The 15,418-nt window shown below is 37.3% G+C and overlaps 1 protein-coding gene across 2 annotated transcripts in view; it reads left to right on the top strand.

The window, feature by feature from the left end:
- CPEB2 (cytoplasmic polyadenylation element binding protein 2) overlaps positions 1-12,913 on the top strand; it is a 63,378-nt gene extending 50,465 nt beyond the window's left edge. For both annotated transcript variants that reach the window (XM_058670293.1, XM_058670294.1), the window contains 6 exons: positions 362-532; positions 1,954-2,043; positions 5,745-5,863; positions 6,147-6,261; positions 8,317-8,498; positions 12,440-12,913. In XM_058670293.1, the coding sequence (XP_058526276.1) occupies positions 362-532; positions 1,954-2,043; positions 5,745-5,863; positions 6,147-6,261; positions 8,317-8,498; positions 12,440-12,667 (905 nt within the window). In that variant the 3' untranslated portion in view covers positions 12,668-12,913. The remainder of the gene's footprint in view (positions 1-361; positions 533-1,953; positions 2,044-5,744; positions 5,864-6,146; positions 6,262-8,316; positions 8,499-12,439) is intronic.
- Positions 12,914-15,418: the final 2,505 nt, after the last annotated feature.

Raw genomic sequence — 15,418 nt, 5'->3', positions numbered from 1 at the left:
GTTGCCTCGTATCTGTGTGCTGCTGCTGCTCTCTTTCTGCCCCAGTTCCTAAAAGGTTTCTTCTGTTATAATCCAGTCAGTGTCCCCACTTACCAGATGCTTGTCACTGTCTAATACTGAAGTGATACAGTATTTCTTTTGCAAGATAATTATTGTCACACAACGGTTTATTCCTAAGTAATGCTTATTTTGCATCTGTAGAGCAATAAAACCTATGTATTATTTCAACTGTTTTTAGCTATTTCTAACACCTGGGTTACCTTTGTTTTATAAACCTTGAAATTTCTTTGATATTTTTTGCTTGACTTTCATTTAGCATTTTAGATCTGAGATTCAAGTCATATTTGTTGTTGTATTTTAGGTCGTTCTTCCCTCTTTCCAATCGATGATGGCTTGCTAGATGATGGTCACAGTGATCAAGTTGGTGTTTTGAACTCACCCACATGTTACTCAGCTCATCAAAACGGAGAACGAATAGAACGCTTCTCTCGAAAAGTCTTTGTTGGTGGTCTTCCTCCAGATATTGATGAAGGTAAAGGCGTAATTTGATCTTAAAAAAAAAAATCACTAAAAAGAAAACAAGAAAAAAACCTGGAATATGTGAATGAGGGTATGGAATTTTTGCCTTTTTTATTCTTAGGCCTTATAATGAACAAGAAAATACGAGCACTTTTTGCATAAAAGGTTTCCATGGCCGATGTCACTTACTTTTCTAACATATTTCAATATATACAACACTTCAAACTTTTTGTATGGTCATAATAAACACACATACACACACACTCAAGGAAATAAAGGAAAGTTTAACATCTTACAGGAAAAAAACAAACCTGCCTTGAGAAATGGGTGGGAGATCTGCAGGTAGTGCCACTGCAGGCTACCTCGGCATCCCATATGGGGACCAACTTGTGGCTTGGCTGCTCCGTTTCTAATCCAGCTCCCTGCTAATGGCCTGGGAAAAGTCTAGAAGATGGCCTGAGTACTTTGACCCCCACTGTCCTGATGGGAGACCTGGAGGAAGTCCCCGCCTCCTGTCTGACCTGTCCTAGCCCGGGCTGTTGCAGCATTTTGGAGAACAGATCAGCACATCTCTCTCCCTCTCTGTCTCTCTTGCTCTCTGTCCATACATCTTCCAAACAGATCTTGGAAATAGATGAGAAGGAGGCTATAAAGCCCAAAAGACAAACTGAAACATGATGTAAAGAGATTGAAAATTGTTTTTTAAAAGTCTGAAAATTTATCATGTAACAATAACAATGGAAAAGAACTTCAGATTAGATTAAAAACAAAATTATGTTTGTGAGGTTGAAGGAAGTACAACACTTGCTCTGAACTAACAGAAATGGTAAGATGTTTAAGAGAATTTTCAGGTATGGTTCAGATATCCACAAAGTTACTACAAAGTATTGCTCAGTATAATAAGGTTTCTCTAACTTAGAGCATATCATTGGAGTTCACTTATGTGCATTTCAGTGAAACAACCTAGTATACCTCAAACCTTATTTTTCTGTCAGTTTGTAGCTTTTATTCTATCAGCTTGTAGCTATGTTAATGTTTCAGCAGACCTTCTTTCCTGTAAGAATACGATCTTACTTGTGAAGCAATAGGTCTCCTTTATTACCTAACATAATGTTAATGTTTTATTCAAGCCAGCATTGTTCATGGATTGGTATACTGTTAAGCCATGACTACCCATTTGACATTGAGCAAAAATTTTAAATTTTTTACAGAATGGATTATTTTTGCTATTGTGGTGTTTTTAAAAATGAATTTATGTTAAATGTTTTGCAGTATTTAATAAAGATAATAGGTATTCCCAGTTACTGTCTTCTAATTTACATTAAAGTATTTGGTCCTTACATAAATATTAAGTCTAAATAGTAATTTAAAAACAGATTATTTCTTAGAATGTACCATGGATAATATTTATGAATATTGTTTTCCTGTCTTAAGATGAAATAACTGCGAGCTTCCGAAGATTCGGCCCTTTGGTAGTCGATTGGCCTCATAAAGCAGAAAGCAAGTCCTATTTTCCACCAAAAGGTAAAAGTTTTTATTGTTAATGTTTTCTAGGGAATCAGTTATATGCAAGCAAAACAAATAATATGAATCGCTTACTTTGTGTGTTATGTTAGAGTGACTGTGGGCACATCTTTGTTTAAGAATTAATAGAGTATTCTGTGAGAGTCAGTTACTTGGATGATGACTGATACAGAAAGATCTTGAGAATTAGCCTGTTTTATTTTAAAAACCATGTCTGAGACTTGCTACATTTTTACTTTAGTAATTTGATAATGATTTATATATTCATATTAGCAAATTCCTGTGTGTTTTCTCTAAAACATCATTCTAAGTAACTTCGATATGGACATCTGAAAAAATGTCCATCGGCACAGTACAATGAGGATCACCAGTCACGTGGCTGAGGCCAGCTCTGGGGAAAGGACGTGCCCCTGAACGACTGCTTTACCTGAAAGGCAGCTTCACCAACTGAAGGGCTATTTTATTAGTGTCAGCTGTGTCTTTATTTACTTTTGAATATTTGTATTCTTATAAGATTAGTAATTATTAGATTGAAAATGACCCACAGAACATTATTCCTGTATGCAAAATAAATTCTTTACAATAGAGAAATTACTAAGTAGGTTGGAGAAAAATCTTCACTGAGATATTTTATATTGAATCAGTAAAGAACTGAGTATTTTGGGCAGATAAGAAGTTGAACACAGTTTGAAGCAGGAATTGAAATACACAGTCATCCCTCAGTATCCCTGGGTTCTGTATTTGCAGATTCAACTAACTTCAGGTTGAAAATATTCAAGAAAAAACTACACTGAAAATTTATATACAGGTTTTTTTCTTTTTTTCTGAGCAGCACACTGTAGCAGTTATTTATGTAGCATATTTTATTAGGTACTAAATATAATCTGAAGACAAAGTATGCAGGACCATATGCATAGATTATATGCAGGTATTCCATCATTGGACATTTGAGACTTGAACACTGCAAGTTTGGTATCGACAAGGGATTATGGAAGCAATCTTCCATGTATACTCGGGGATAGCTGTAATTTATCTGTAATTTAGAAAGAAATCAGAATTGATTTGGGAAAGACAAATCCGTGTCTTAAATGAACAACTTGTTCATATAAGGAGATAGTTTATTCTAATTCTAGTAATCTGGTTGGAAGAATGTAATTGTTGCCATCATTGTCATGATAATTTTTGAGGTTTTTGTTTACCTTCTTAGATTGAAAAAGCAAATTACATGAAAAGTCATAGATTTTTGGTGCATTGTAATTGTAGCCATTTCCAAACCTTGTTCTCTCAAATGTTTTGGTCTTTTCTATGCTTTGGAAGTCATTGGTGTGGCTACCCATTCAGCTGGTGAAGTTGCCCTCCAGGTAAAGCAGCCTGGAGCTGCTGAGCCACAAGTGTGCCTCTGTTTCCTTTGCAGTGAATAAAGAAGCTATTATCGGCTGTGTTTTTGGTAGGAATGTTTTTATAGCTAAAAGCTTGTGTTAGCTAGGTTATAATTTATGTACCATGTTGCTGTATTAACTTTTGTATTGCATTTATTTCTTCATAATAAAATCAATCAAGATTAAATTTAGTGTGCTTGAGCGCGAAGCAGTATTACAAAAAACTAAGCATTAAAAACAATTTAAATTGCTGTTTTATCGAATTGGTCTTATAGCATCTTGAATATTACAAAATAGTTCTGTTCACATCCTTAGTTTTTTTTTTTTATCAAAATTAAAGCCTTAAGAAAACGTTTCATATTTTCAAGCATACTTAGAATTTTTGTAAGTAAAATTCTAAGATGTCTTAATCTTCAATAATCTTACCTTTGGAAGTTTGTATTTATACGTTTTTTTGTTTTATAACATTAGGTTTTTTCTGCAATCAAGTTTGTTTTTAATCTTGATCTTAATAGAACAAAATACTTTTGTTCCACGTGAGCCCTTTGCAGCATCAGTGCCATCAAGCTGCAGTTTTTGAATTCTACATGGAATGTAGCCTGGCTCTTCCAGTTGCTCTTGGGACAGACCTGCATGTGTACTTGACAGCAGTTTCATATCGGGACTAGATTGCCATACTCTACATTTATTTTGCATTAAATTGTTATCAAAATGTGATGTTTTGAGGATACTTGTAGTTCTATGTCATTTGACTGAATTTGAAACATTTTTTCCTATTTCACAGAAGAAAAAAACTTGGGTGCCAAGAAAGATTAAATGATTAAAGTTAGGTTCAAGCCAAGTAGTTGCCTGAATAAAACGGAATAAAATGGAGTCAGTCAGTCTCAAGGGTTCTCATGCCGTCTCCAAGTTTGTTAATACCTTCAGCAGGTGTGTAGATGAAGATTCCTGTGTATGCCTTTAGGGTTATACAAGCTCTAGAATACACTGGGGAGCAAGCGCATACTTGGGTGCATGGAGTTTGGAGATGATGTTTAGACTTGAACCCAGTTTCCAGTTTAGAGTCCTGTACAACTGGGAAATATGCTCTTCCTTCTTTTCTTGTGAGCAAGCAACTGTTAGTTGTTAATTAAAAAAAAAAATCATGGGGGCCCAGCACAGTAGCCTAGTGGCTAAATTCTTGCCTTGCAAGCACCAGGATCTCATATGGGCACTAGTTCATCTCCCAGGTGTTCTACTTCCTTTCCAACTCCCAGCTTGTGGCCTGGCAAAACAGGAGAGGATGGCTCAAAGCTTTGGGACCCTGTGTAGGAGACCCCGAGGAAGCTCCTGGCTCCTGATTTCGGATCATTGGCCGTTGTGGCCACTTGGGGAGTGAACCAGTGGACAGAGGATCTTTCTCTCTGTCTCTCCTCTCTGTAAATCTGTCTTTCAATAAAAATAAATAAATCTTACCAAAACAAATTAATGCATCCTGCAGACAGAATAGACTTCATTCAAACAGAAGGCGTCAGATGGTGTATTGACTGTTACGCGATCATTTTCAGAAGCTGTCATCTCCAAGCAGTGGGGAAATGTGCTGCTTCTCACCTGAACTGAGCCTTGATCTAGAAGCTCTGACTTAGTCTTATGTACATGTTTCATTCCAAACTCCCTGGGATAGGCTTTTTTTTTAGTATCATCAGGAATTTGTCAGGGAACTGGAACTCAGATATGGAGAGGGTAAGGCCTCAGAGTCAGCCTGGTACCAGATGGTTGGGAGTATTTCTTTTTTCTATTTTATTTTTTAAATTTTATGATACAGTTCCATAGGCTCTGGGATTTCCACTACCCCCTCCCTAAGTTCTCTCCCCCCACCAACTGATTTCCCCCATATTATTACAATAGTATACTCCTTCATAAGGAGTCATAAGTCCATCATTCTGTTATTTAAGTGTGTCCTGACATTGCTGGAGTATCTGTTTTGGTATGTATTGTTCTCCTGTAGAAGATGAAGTTTCTAGCCTTGTTTGCTGTTTTTTGAAGTGAGCATTTAGCCTAGAGGCTCAGATGACCACTTCCATGTTGAAGGATTCCACCTGTGGCTCCTGACTACCTGACTGCTAATGCAGACCCTGGGAGGAAGCAGTGTTGGCTCAAGTAGTAGGTTCTTGCTACCTGCCTTGAAGACCTGAATTGGTTTCTTGGCTCCTGGTTTCACCTGAGACCAGACTAACTCAGCTGCTGCAGAAATTTGGAAAATGTATATATGTTTAAACAATACTGACATTTTGGGTAAATTCACTCAAGAGGTGATTGCCTCATTTTTAATGGTTCTTGCAGGCTATGCATTCCTTCTCTTTCAAGAGGAGAGCTCAGTTCAGGCACTAATTGATGCCTGTATCGAAGAAGATGGAAAGCTCTACCTGTGTGTTTCCAGCCCTACCATCAAGGACAAGCCAGTAAGTTGGGACACATAAATTACGGAATACAAGTACAAGTTTCCTAAAAACTGTTTTGAAATGACTGTGAATTATTTTTTTTTAAATAGTTGAACTCTTGTGTTAATATCAGTTTTTAAAATATCCAGATGATTTTATGGGATCTGGATAAAAAATTATACCAGTGATGTATTTCCAAATTCAGGTGTACACATTTTTTAACAATAGAAGGGTCATTGTTAAGTGGTGGAAAGCTTTGTGAGCTATCAAGAGTATAAAAGATCAAACATAACTTTCTCCATAGGTTCAAATTCGTCCTTGGAATTTGAGTGATAGTGATTTTGTGATGGATGGGTCTCAGCCTTTGGATCCCCGAAAAACAATTTTTGTTGGAGGTGTTCCCAGGCCATTAAGAGCCGGTAAGTAAAATGTTAGCAAATTTGGGTTCAGTAATAGAAATTGAAATATGAACAAGTCAATTTAGTAACTTGGGCAGCAGCTGTGTGCATAACATTGTAAATTGGGCATGGGCAGTTCCTCATGCTTCAGTTCTGTTGACTGCAGAATTCTGAAACAAATTCTGTGACCACTCCCATCCCACATCCCGGCCATATGAAATGCTTACGTAGCTCAGGAGTTAGAAACTCATCTATCCGTATTAATAACTGATTCCCAAGCAGGAGAATCTACTCAAATAATACTTCTGACTCTGGGACTGTATCTCATTTCTAAGATGTAAGGATTTGGGTTCTATTTTATGTGGGTTGATTCTGAGATCTTAAATGCATTTGTTTTCTTTTTTTCCGATTATTAAAACCACAGTAGCATTTCAGATATTTATTGATAGGCAGGAACCAGCAACCGGGAATCTATTGAAAGATGATGTGTAATAGCATAATTGTAGCTACAGATGCCTAGTGTGCATGTTGTGCACCATGTGAAGGATGTTGGTGATTTGCATCACTGAGAACATCATCTTCGAACCTGAGAGATACGTATTAAAGATGTGTTCACATATATTAATTGTTTAACATAAATGATAGTTGCTGTGAAAGCTATAGGGAGTAAAGGAACATATCACAAGGGAATCAGAAATAGTGTGTTACTTAAATACTTGCATTTGAGCTAACAAAGGTTGAATCGAAGGCGTCAGAGTGATCTGGTAGGGTTATGCGGAGTGTGTTTAAAACTATGATGTATTCAAAAGTCTTGAAAGAATGAGACCAGGATTTCTCAGAGGGACTGAAAGAAGGAAAGAGAATGAGGAGAGTAAAATTCAAGAAGACATTAAGAAAAAGTACTGTACTTATAGCGCAGGAACACGATGGAAGAGTTTTTAGGCAGAGGAACATGATCATAGGGGAGCCTGTTACTAAGGTCCAGGAGGCACACCAGCGTGATATTTGCAGTGGGAAAACAGCTAACTGAAGGAGATGTCACAGATACTTGTAAATGTAAAGGCTGACATGGAGAAAAGTGTTGGTTGAAGGGAATCATTCCTGCTGCTCCTGTTAAAGTAAGTGGGAAAGAAGAGTCCAAAGCAGAAACAAGGCTATTGTGATGAGTCCAATAATGAAATAATAATCACTTTCCACAAAATGTTAGTAATGGAGGGTAGGTAGATCAGAGTCTAGGTGTGTTATGAAAATCAGCTCATAGGATTGCATGTTACAGAGAGGAAACGGAAAACAAAAAATGAAGCAAAGAATCTTGACTTGACAGCAGGATCCTTCTTGCTACTCACCAGGAAGGCCAGCGAAACTCGCTGGACAGTAATAGCATAGAGATGCTTTTGTGTGTGTTGTACTTTAAAGACACTGTTCTAGTTTGTTAAATGCCAGTGGCAGTTACACACGGAGACAGCTGTATGTATGAGTCTGGAACCCAGGAGAGAATCCCAAGCTAGAAGTACGAATGTGGACACTTGAAACATGTCAATAGTTTGTATAGTCATGACGTGGTGTAAAGTTTCCAATGCCTGGACATAGGCAGAGGTCCAAGGGCTGAAACCTAGGCTAGAATGACAATGAAAAATGAAGACTTGAATTGGAACTAACAAGAAGTTATCAGTGACTGAACTAAATGGTGCTTGTGGATAGTTTAATGGTGGAACTTGGCAGTAGGAAAAGTAACTCACATTTTAATACGAACAATTAATATGGAGTTGAGGATAGTCTGTTTAAACGATAGTGGAAGAAGAGGAATTGAGAATACAGAAAAAATTTTTTTGAAAAATTTGAATTAGTAGTTAAGAAGAAATCGGGGTATGGGAATTTTTAAAAGCTGGGACAAACTGCAAAATGTTCGAGTATGAGGAGAAAACAATGGGACAGGGAGAATTGAAAAGCTGTGTCCTTCTGTGAGAGTGTGAGAGTGGGTGGATGTAAGTGGAAAAAACTGGGTTTGGAAAGAAGCATGGACTGTACTTAAAATGCTCTCCTTGTGTTTGATGTGTGCATCTTTTTCTTTTGAAGTGGAGCTTGCTATGATCATGGACCGGCTGTATGGCGGAGTGTGTTATGCAGGAATTGACACAGATCCTGAGCTGAAATACCCAAAAGGTGCTGGACGAGTTGCTTTCTCCAATCAGCAGAGCTACATTGCTGCCATTAGTGCTCGATTTGTTCAGCTTCAGCATGGGGATATTGATAAACGTGTAAGTTGTGTACTGGGAAATCACTTACGCAACAATAAGAAGCTAATAATACAATTAAAATGCTGAGTATTTTTATACTATTTTAACTCTTTGAGTTAAAGGATGTTATATCAGAATACTCTTAAAATATGAAGTCTGAACATACTTTAAGTATAACATAAAAAGCATAAATGTCATTTATGTCTGTCATAATACTCAACTCTCCTAACCTTGGAACAGAGCTTGTTTTCTAAGCTTGCACTGTGGAGTCATACTGTCTGGGATCGAATTCCATATCTACCATTTGCCCCGTAATTCTGGGCAAATCGACCTACACCATGCTGCTTTTTCTTCACTTACAAAATTGAAAACAATGTTTCTGTCATTTATTTTTAGGATTAATGAATTCAAATATGTACAAGCACTTAGAATGACTTAGTATACAGTGAGTGCTATTTTTAGTTTTCATTTGTCATAAAATGTAAAAATAACAACGCTGTATATTATTAGTAGTTCACATGAGCTGAAGCAGTAGCTCTTTAGAAATGTTGCTGGGTCATCTGATGAGAACTTTTAGCAAGTCGTAAGAGTGGTAACTGAAAGCCGCCCAGTGGGGAAATTTTGAGCACTAATTACCATCTACTCCCGGGGAAAGGAAGCAAAAGTCATGTATCCATTAACAAATCTGTTTTATAGTAAAGTCTGTCAGCAGTTACAAAACAGATCTAAGCAGTACCCTGGAATAATCACTTTGAAAATTTCCAGTCCAGTTGAGACATACTGAAAATATGGGATCGGTGATTTTTCTTACCCAAATTAATAGATATAATTTGAGCTGCTTCTTGTTTTCCCAGTGTGACAATTTCTCAAAGCCTCTTCCTTGTCCCTTGGTTTCAGGAAAGCTGGATAATTAACACTGATTAGTGAATAGTAGTTAATGCTGATGGACAGTGGAAGTAATCAATATAATCATCAAACCATTGCAGTTACCAAAAAAAACAATTACAGATTAGATTCAGCTCATCAATATAGAAGGATGTTTTTATTTCACTGCTGCATAAGATAACGCCCCCATTCCCTCCTCCCTGCCAAAATGTGTCGTAAGAATAGGGGATATGCGTCCATTCAGACATGCGTGCATATACTTTTTTAAGTGATTTGCACATACGAATGCTCTAGTCTTGTGGTTTTCAGCTTTAGATGTATGTTAGTCTCCAGAGAATTTACAAAAAATCTTGACACATAGCTCCTACCTGCCAAGATTCTGCTGTCATTGTGCTGGCAGTACAGCAGAGCACATGAAGTTTATGGTCTAGCGATTCTCACGGCGGACATTTGGTTAAATTACTACTTGGGGCATCCGCAAGCCGCATCAGAGTGCCTGCTTCCGGTTCCTGCTCCTCTGCTTCCCACTCAGCCTTCTGCTAGTACACATACTGAAGGAGAGAAATTATTCCTTGATTATCATTGTAGTGAAGATAATCAAAAACCAAACATGGAAGATAAAACATAGAGGTGATAAAGGAAAAATTGAAAGATTAAGCTAAAAACTTTCCAGTTTGTGTCAAAGTTTGTCTTGCAACTCAGTTTCTGTTGGTAAACAAAACAAAAATCTGTAAGTGACTCTCTCCACCATCTTGGAGTCTGTGGAGAGCCTCTGGGAACAGGACTTCTGGAAGACCATCATCTGGCCGGCTGAGGTTCAGGGCTGTTTTTGCTCGCTGTAAAAGAGGCCTCTAGAACCAGAGAGCACACAGCACTTCTTAAATCTGAAGGTGTTTGTGCTTGAGATAAAACAGTTCTATTCAGAGTAAGGAGTGCTCGTGTGCACAAAGCCTAAAACAGCACCAGTGACTCCACGGCCTGAACAACGAAACTGGAGTGATCTGGGGAAAGATAACTTGTGTTCATGGAAACATGGCATGTTTTGTGCCAAACCTCGCAACAGCCACTGGACGCAAACCCATGGGATGTTACTGTACCCATCAGTGATTTAAACTATTGAGAAGTAAATGAAAGTTAATTTCTGTTGGAAAAAAAAAAAATTCTTACCTGGCAAAGAAAACTTCACAAATCAAAAAAAAAAAAAAAAAAAAAAAAAAGAAAAACCTAGCAGTTTAGGAAAGAAACATTCCTAACCCTAAATAATACAAATCTTAAAAATAATGTAACTGTTATTTTTCTATCAAATAATTGTCTTAGATAAATTTTCATCAGGTTTTGGTGGCTTCAGACTAGTTTTATTCTTGCAAATAACACTGCAAAGAATATCCTGATTTGTTCATTTTCTGTACACATGCAAGTATTTAGTAGATTGCATTCCTGATACAACTTATTGGATCATTATTTTTTACCCCAAGAAAATTCTACTTAATCTCAACTTCTAGAGGAGCTTTGTGCATTAAATTTTTTGTCTTAAGTAAGGAACAATTGCACTGTTAGACTGTCTGGCACTGTTTGGCCACTCAGAGGTAGTAACCTTCTAATCAAGAAGTTATCACAAGGCTTGTGTTGCAGCATAGCAAGCTAAGCCACCACCCACAATGTCACCATCCCATATGGGTGCCAGTTGCAGTCCCAGCTATTCCACTTCCAATCCAATTCTCTGCTAATGTCCGAGGGAAAGCAGCACAGGGAAGGCCCAAGTGCTTGGGCTCTTGCTGCCACATCGGAAACCTGGAAGAAGCTCTGGGCTTCTGGCCTCAGTATGGCACAGCCCTGGAAGTTGAAGCTGTTTAGACAATAAGCAAGTGATTGAAAGATCTCATTTCCCTCCGTCTCTGTAACTCTGCCTTTCAAATAAATAGTGAATCTTTCTCGTAAAGCAGTTATCACAAGATCATCACAACATGATAGTGGTCACCTATGATTTTCAGAGTATTCGATATGTGCCAAGAGCTGTCTTACGCACAGTGTAATCCCCGCTGCTGTGAGATAGAGTCCATTACTCCTGTGCAGACGGGAGTGGGTGATGGCTGCCGTTTCCTGCGGAGCTCTTCTTCCACAGTGGAGTTTTACTTTGTCTCTGGTACATTCAAATATGCCCTTAGACTGTCCATAGTTCTGGTTTGTTTGTGCGGTTGTTTACCGTCAGGTGCAGCTCTGATCTGCAGGAGACCAAGATGTCTTAGCAGTTATCTCCATTCCACAGTTGGAGTTGCAATAATGGGTAAAAGGTGTGAAAACTGTGTTAATCTATTTAAACAAGTATTTTCTGACTCTGGAAATTCTCAACTTCCTTCTCACTCACACAAGAGACTTGGATTGAAGACCCAGTTCCCAGTTCCAGCTTGCTTATCCCCAGACATGGTGAGCGCTTGAGGAGTGAACCAGTGGATGAGTTTTCTCTCAGTTTCTCTGCCTTTCAGATAAATAAATCTGCAATAAAAATGCCACAAAATTAATTAGACATAATTGAATCTACCAGTTGGTTATGACCATGAAAACATAGTATATAAAATGACCATTAGCACAGTAACAAAATTATTGATTTTATTTTGTTTAAAATGCAGAAACAGAACTCTTGAATCTTCTATTTTCCTCCCTAAGTGCCTGTAACACACAGGCTAGGCCAGGCCAAAGTCAGGAGACCAGAACTCGGTCTCTGTCTCCCACCGGGTTGAGGGGAGGAAGTCCACCTGCTAGAGCTGTCCCTTCGGTCTCCCGGAGCTCACGGGAGCAAGGATCTAGACCCAGCAGTGGAGCCAGGACTCGAACCCAGGCACTCCAAGAGCCGATGCAAGCATCCCAAGCAGCATCTTAACTGTTACACCAAATACCTATGTCTGATCTTTTTTAAAATTTGTATGGATGGGAAAGATGCTTCTCTGAAAAACTTCCTATTTTGTCACTTTTTAATGCTGGTTCTTTCCCCTGGAATACTATATGAACTTTTGAATTCATTCATAGATTTGCTGTCTGATGCAAACCCTTATGAGGCATTTTTTTTCTCTTTTTTCTAGGTGGAGGTAAAGCCATATGTGCTAGATGACCAGATGTGTGATGAATGCCAGGGCGCACGCTGTGGTGGAAAATTTGCTCCGTTCTTTTGTGCCAATGTCACTTGCCTGCAGTATTACTGTGAGTTTTGTTGGGCAAATATCCACTCTCGTGCAGGACGTGAGTTCCATAAGCCATTGGTGAAGGAAGGTGCAGATCGCCCACGTCAGATCCACTTCCGCTGGAACTAAGGATAGCACACTGGCCTCTGTTTAACAAGGGAGGAAAGGGTGCATGTGGCTTACTGTGTCTGAAGATACTGACATGCAGAAGAAATAAGTGCATTCTTCTGCTGTTCACCCCAGCTATCAATACATGCATCTTTATCAGCAGCCAAAACACTACAAGCCTCTTGTTTTTCACCAAAACCCTACATCTCAGGCTTACTAATTTTTGTGATATTTTCATGTTAAAATAAAATGTTTTTTTGTATTTTCTCCAAGTTATTTTTATATGTAAAGTTAAACTTAGATATGAGAATGTTTTGCGTAGGGGCAACACAGTCTGCTGCTGTATAGTGGGGGAAGCGTGCACTTATTTCTAAACATGGGTTTTTAACTTCAAGATCTGCCCCAGTAATTTACCAAAGGTAGCAAAATAATAGTGAAGATGGAATATGTCTGCTACAAATGCTTATTTTTATTGTTGCTATTTTCAGTGTATACATAAACTAAAAATTAGGGTTGATTTTTTTGCTCTCCATTTTGACTTGCAAGAAATAATACCTCAAGATAATCTGATTTATTAGCTATTTTTAAACATTTTTAATCACAAGCTGTATTAGCTTTGCTGCTATATAGGTGTTATGTGTAAATGCCACCTATTAATACGGGATTGAAAAAGTTAGAGACACTGCATTGCAGATAAAATGCAGGCAGCACAATATGGCCTAAACTGCCATAGTTTTAGAATGTGAAACAAATGCATGTTTACTTACCTGTATACATCATATGCATGCACTAGAATTATTAACTAACAAGAGGTGAGGTATTGCAACTGCTCAAAAAAAAAGCTCTCTTGAATCTAGGTAGCATGAACAAATTACAAAATTTGTTTAAAAAGCGAACTTGCATGCATTATTGTGACTCGAGTTTTAAAAATGTCCTACATGTGTACAATATGCAAATTAGTTTTAGATTAGAGAGTGCAGCCATTTTGTGATCTGGTCAGTAGTGGAATTCGGTTTTATGCAGACTGGATGTAATCCTTGTAATCCCTGTGCAATTGTGTGACGTGCGGTTCTGATTCATGTGCAGTGATAGAGAATAGGTAAAAGACTGAGTAAAAGGACAACACAAGAATTTTAAAGAAAGCTGATTTTAGCCCCTTTGATAGTTTATGGTTAAGACATCCTTTATAAACCAAAGATGGCCAGCACACTGCTAACCAGTCACCCACCAATGTAAGACCCGAGAGAAGCCCATGTTTAACAAAATAATTTTAAGAAGAATGCAAAACTTTAGTAAACCTAAGTAATGTCAAAATGGAGATGGGGAAATAATAAAGATGGCTAGTTGCACAAAATTCAATTTGACCTTTCAGACAGTGGTGAAATCTGGCTTCAACTTGCTTACATGTTTGACCTATGTAAATGGGGGTCTTCTGTCTAAACTGGGGTCACTGTTGCATGGAACCTTGTTCTTAATGGTTAAGTTTTGTTTTGTTCTGATGAAGGACTTTTTGTAATGACTTTGCTTGCAGTTTGCTTTGAGGTTTTATTTATTTATTTTTTCTTTGAGAAAGTAGCATGGAAACATGCAGTAGTTAATGAGTTTCTCTTGGTACTGAACACTATTAGAATATCATTAGTAATATTTTTTCTCTTTAGAGCATTTTTAACGCAACTAGCCCCTCTATTTTAATGTAAGAGTTACTCTGCAATCTCAGCAAAGCACCCAACAATGGTAAATGTTTTTTTAAAAAATGCGGAACTAAGATTTTTGACTCTAAAGAGAGAAAATTACAAGGGTGTTGCTATATAGCAAACCCTTGGGACAATCTTTCATGTGAGTAAAGTGTTGATCTTAATATTGGATGTCTATGGTGTGCTTTTTTGTACTGTAAAAATATGTGGTTCATGTCTAGCTCTGCTGTTTTATTGTGGTTGTGGTTCAAGTTTTTAATGTTTAGAGTTGATGCTGTTTTCAGAAGAGCTTTTTACTAATTTATTTGTCAATGTTCCCTATTTGTTACTTAACCATGATCCTCCAGATTTTTTGGAGTATTCTTTTCTAACCTTGACCCTGCCAAACCTCGATCCATTTTGACATTTGTTATGCACTATTTTTATATCTCTGTGAGAGATTTTTCCAGCAGTCAGCTATTTTATGGCACACTTTTTTTGACTGATGACATCTCCTTTGCTATACCTCAATTTTTGAAATTTAGAAAAGAAATCAGTAGTTTTGCAATGTTAATTATTTAGATATTTAATTTTGCAGATTTTTAAACTTTATTTTCATAATTTGTGCTTACTGTTTAAAATTGAAAGCTTTTTCATGTATTAAATAATGAACACTAAAATGAATTATATGTTGAAAATAATTGGAGGTGTTGAAAATAATTTTCCCTTCTTAAACAAACAAAAAAAAATTGGGGTTGAAGGGAAATGTAACAGAACATCCTTTTTGCCACGGATAAAAATGACAGAAATGTATGGTTTGTTTTGCCTTCATTTCTGTTGTAACTCAAGTTGATTCACCTAACTGTCCTTTCCCCGCCTCACCCTTGCTTCTTTGTTTTTGATTTTTTGGTTTATTTGTTTTTTGTTTGTTTGTTTTTGCCTTTTATGTACTTCATTCTTATTTCCTAACTGTTAAACACTGTATTGGAGTTTTTTAATTTACAAATCATATTTATTTTACTATTTTTGTAGAAAATTTATTAATTTTGATTGTATTTTTGTATTTTAAAAGCTTCTTCATTTGTGTTCCCTTAAATGT

Source organism: Ochotona princeps, chromosome 11, assembly GCF_030435755.1.
Source record: "Ochotona princeps isolate mOchPri1 chromosome 11, mOchPri1.hap1, whole genome shotgun sequence".
In the NCBI taxonomy this organism is placed as follows: domain Eukaryota; kingdom Metazoa; phylum Chordata; class Mammalia; order Lagomorpha; family Ochotonidae; genus Ochotona; species Ochotona princeps.
The sequence above is the reverse complement of the archived record's forward strand: the minus strand, read 5'-3'. Positions and strand labels throughout refer to the sequence as shown.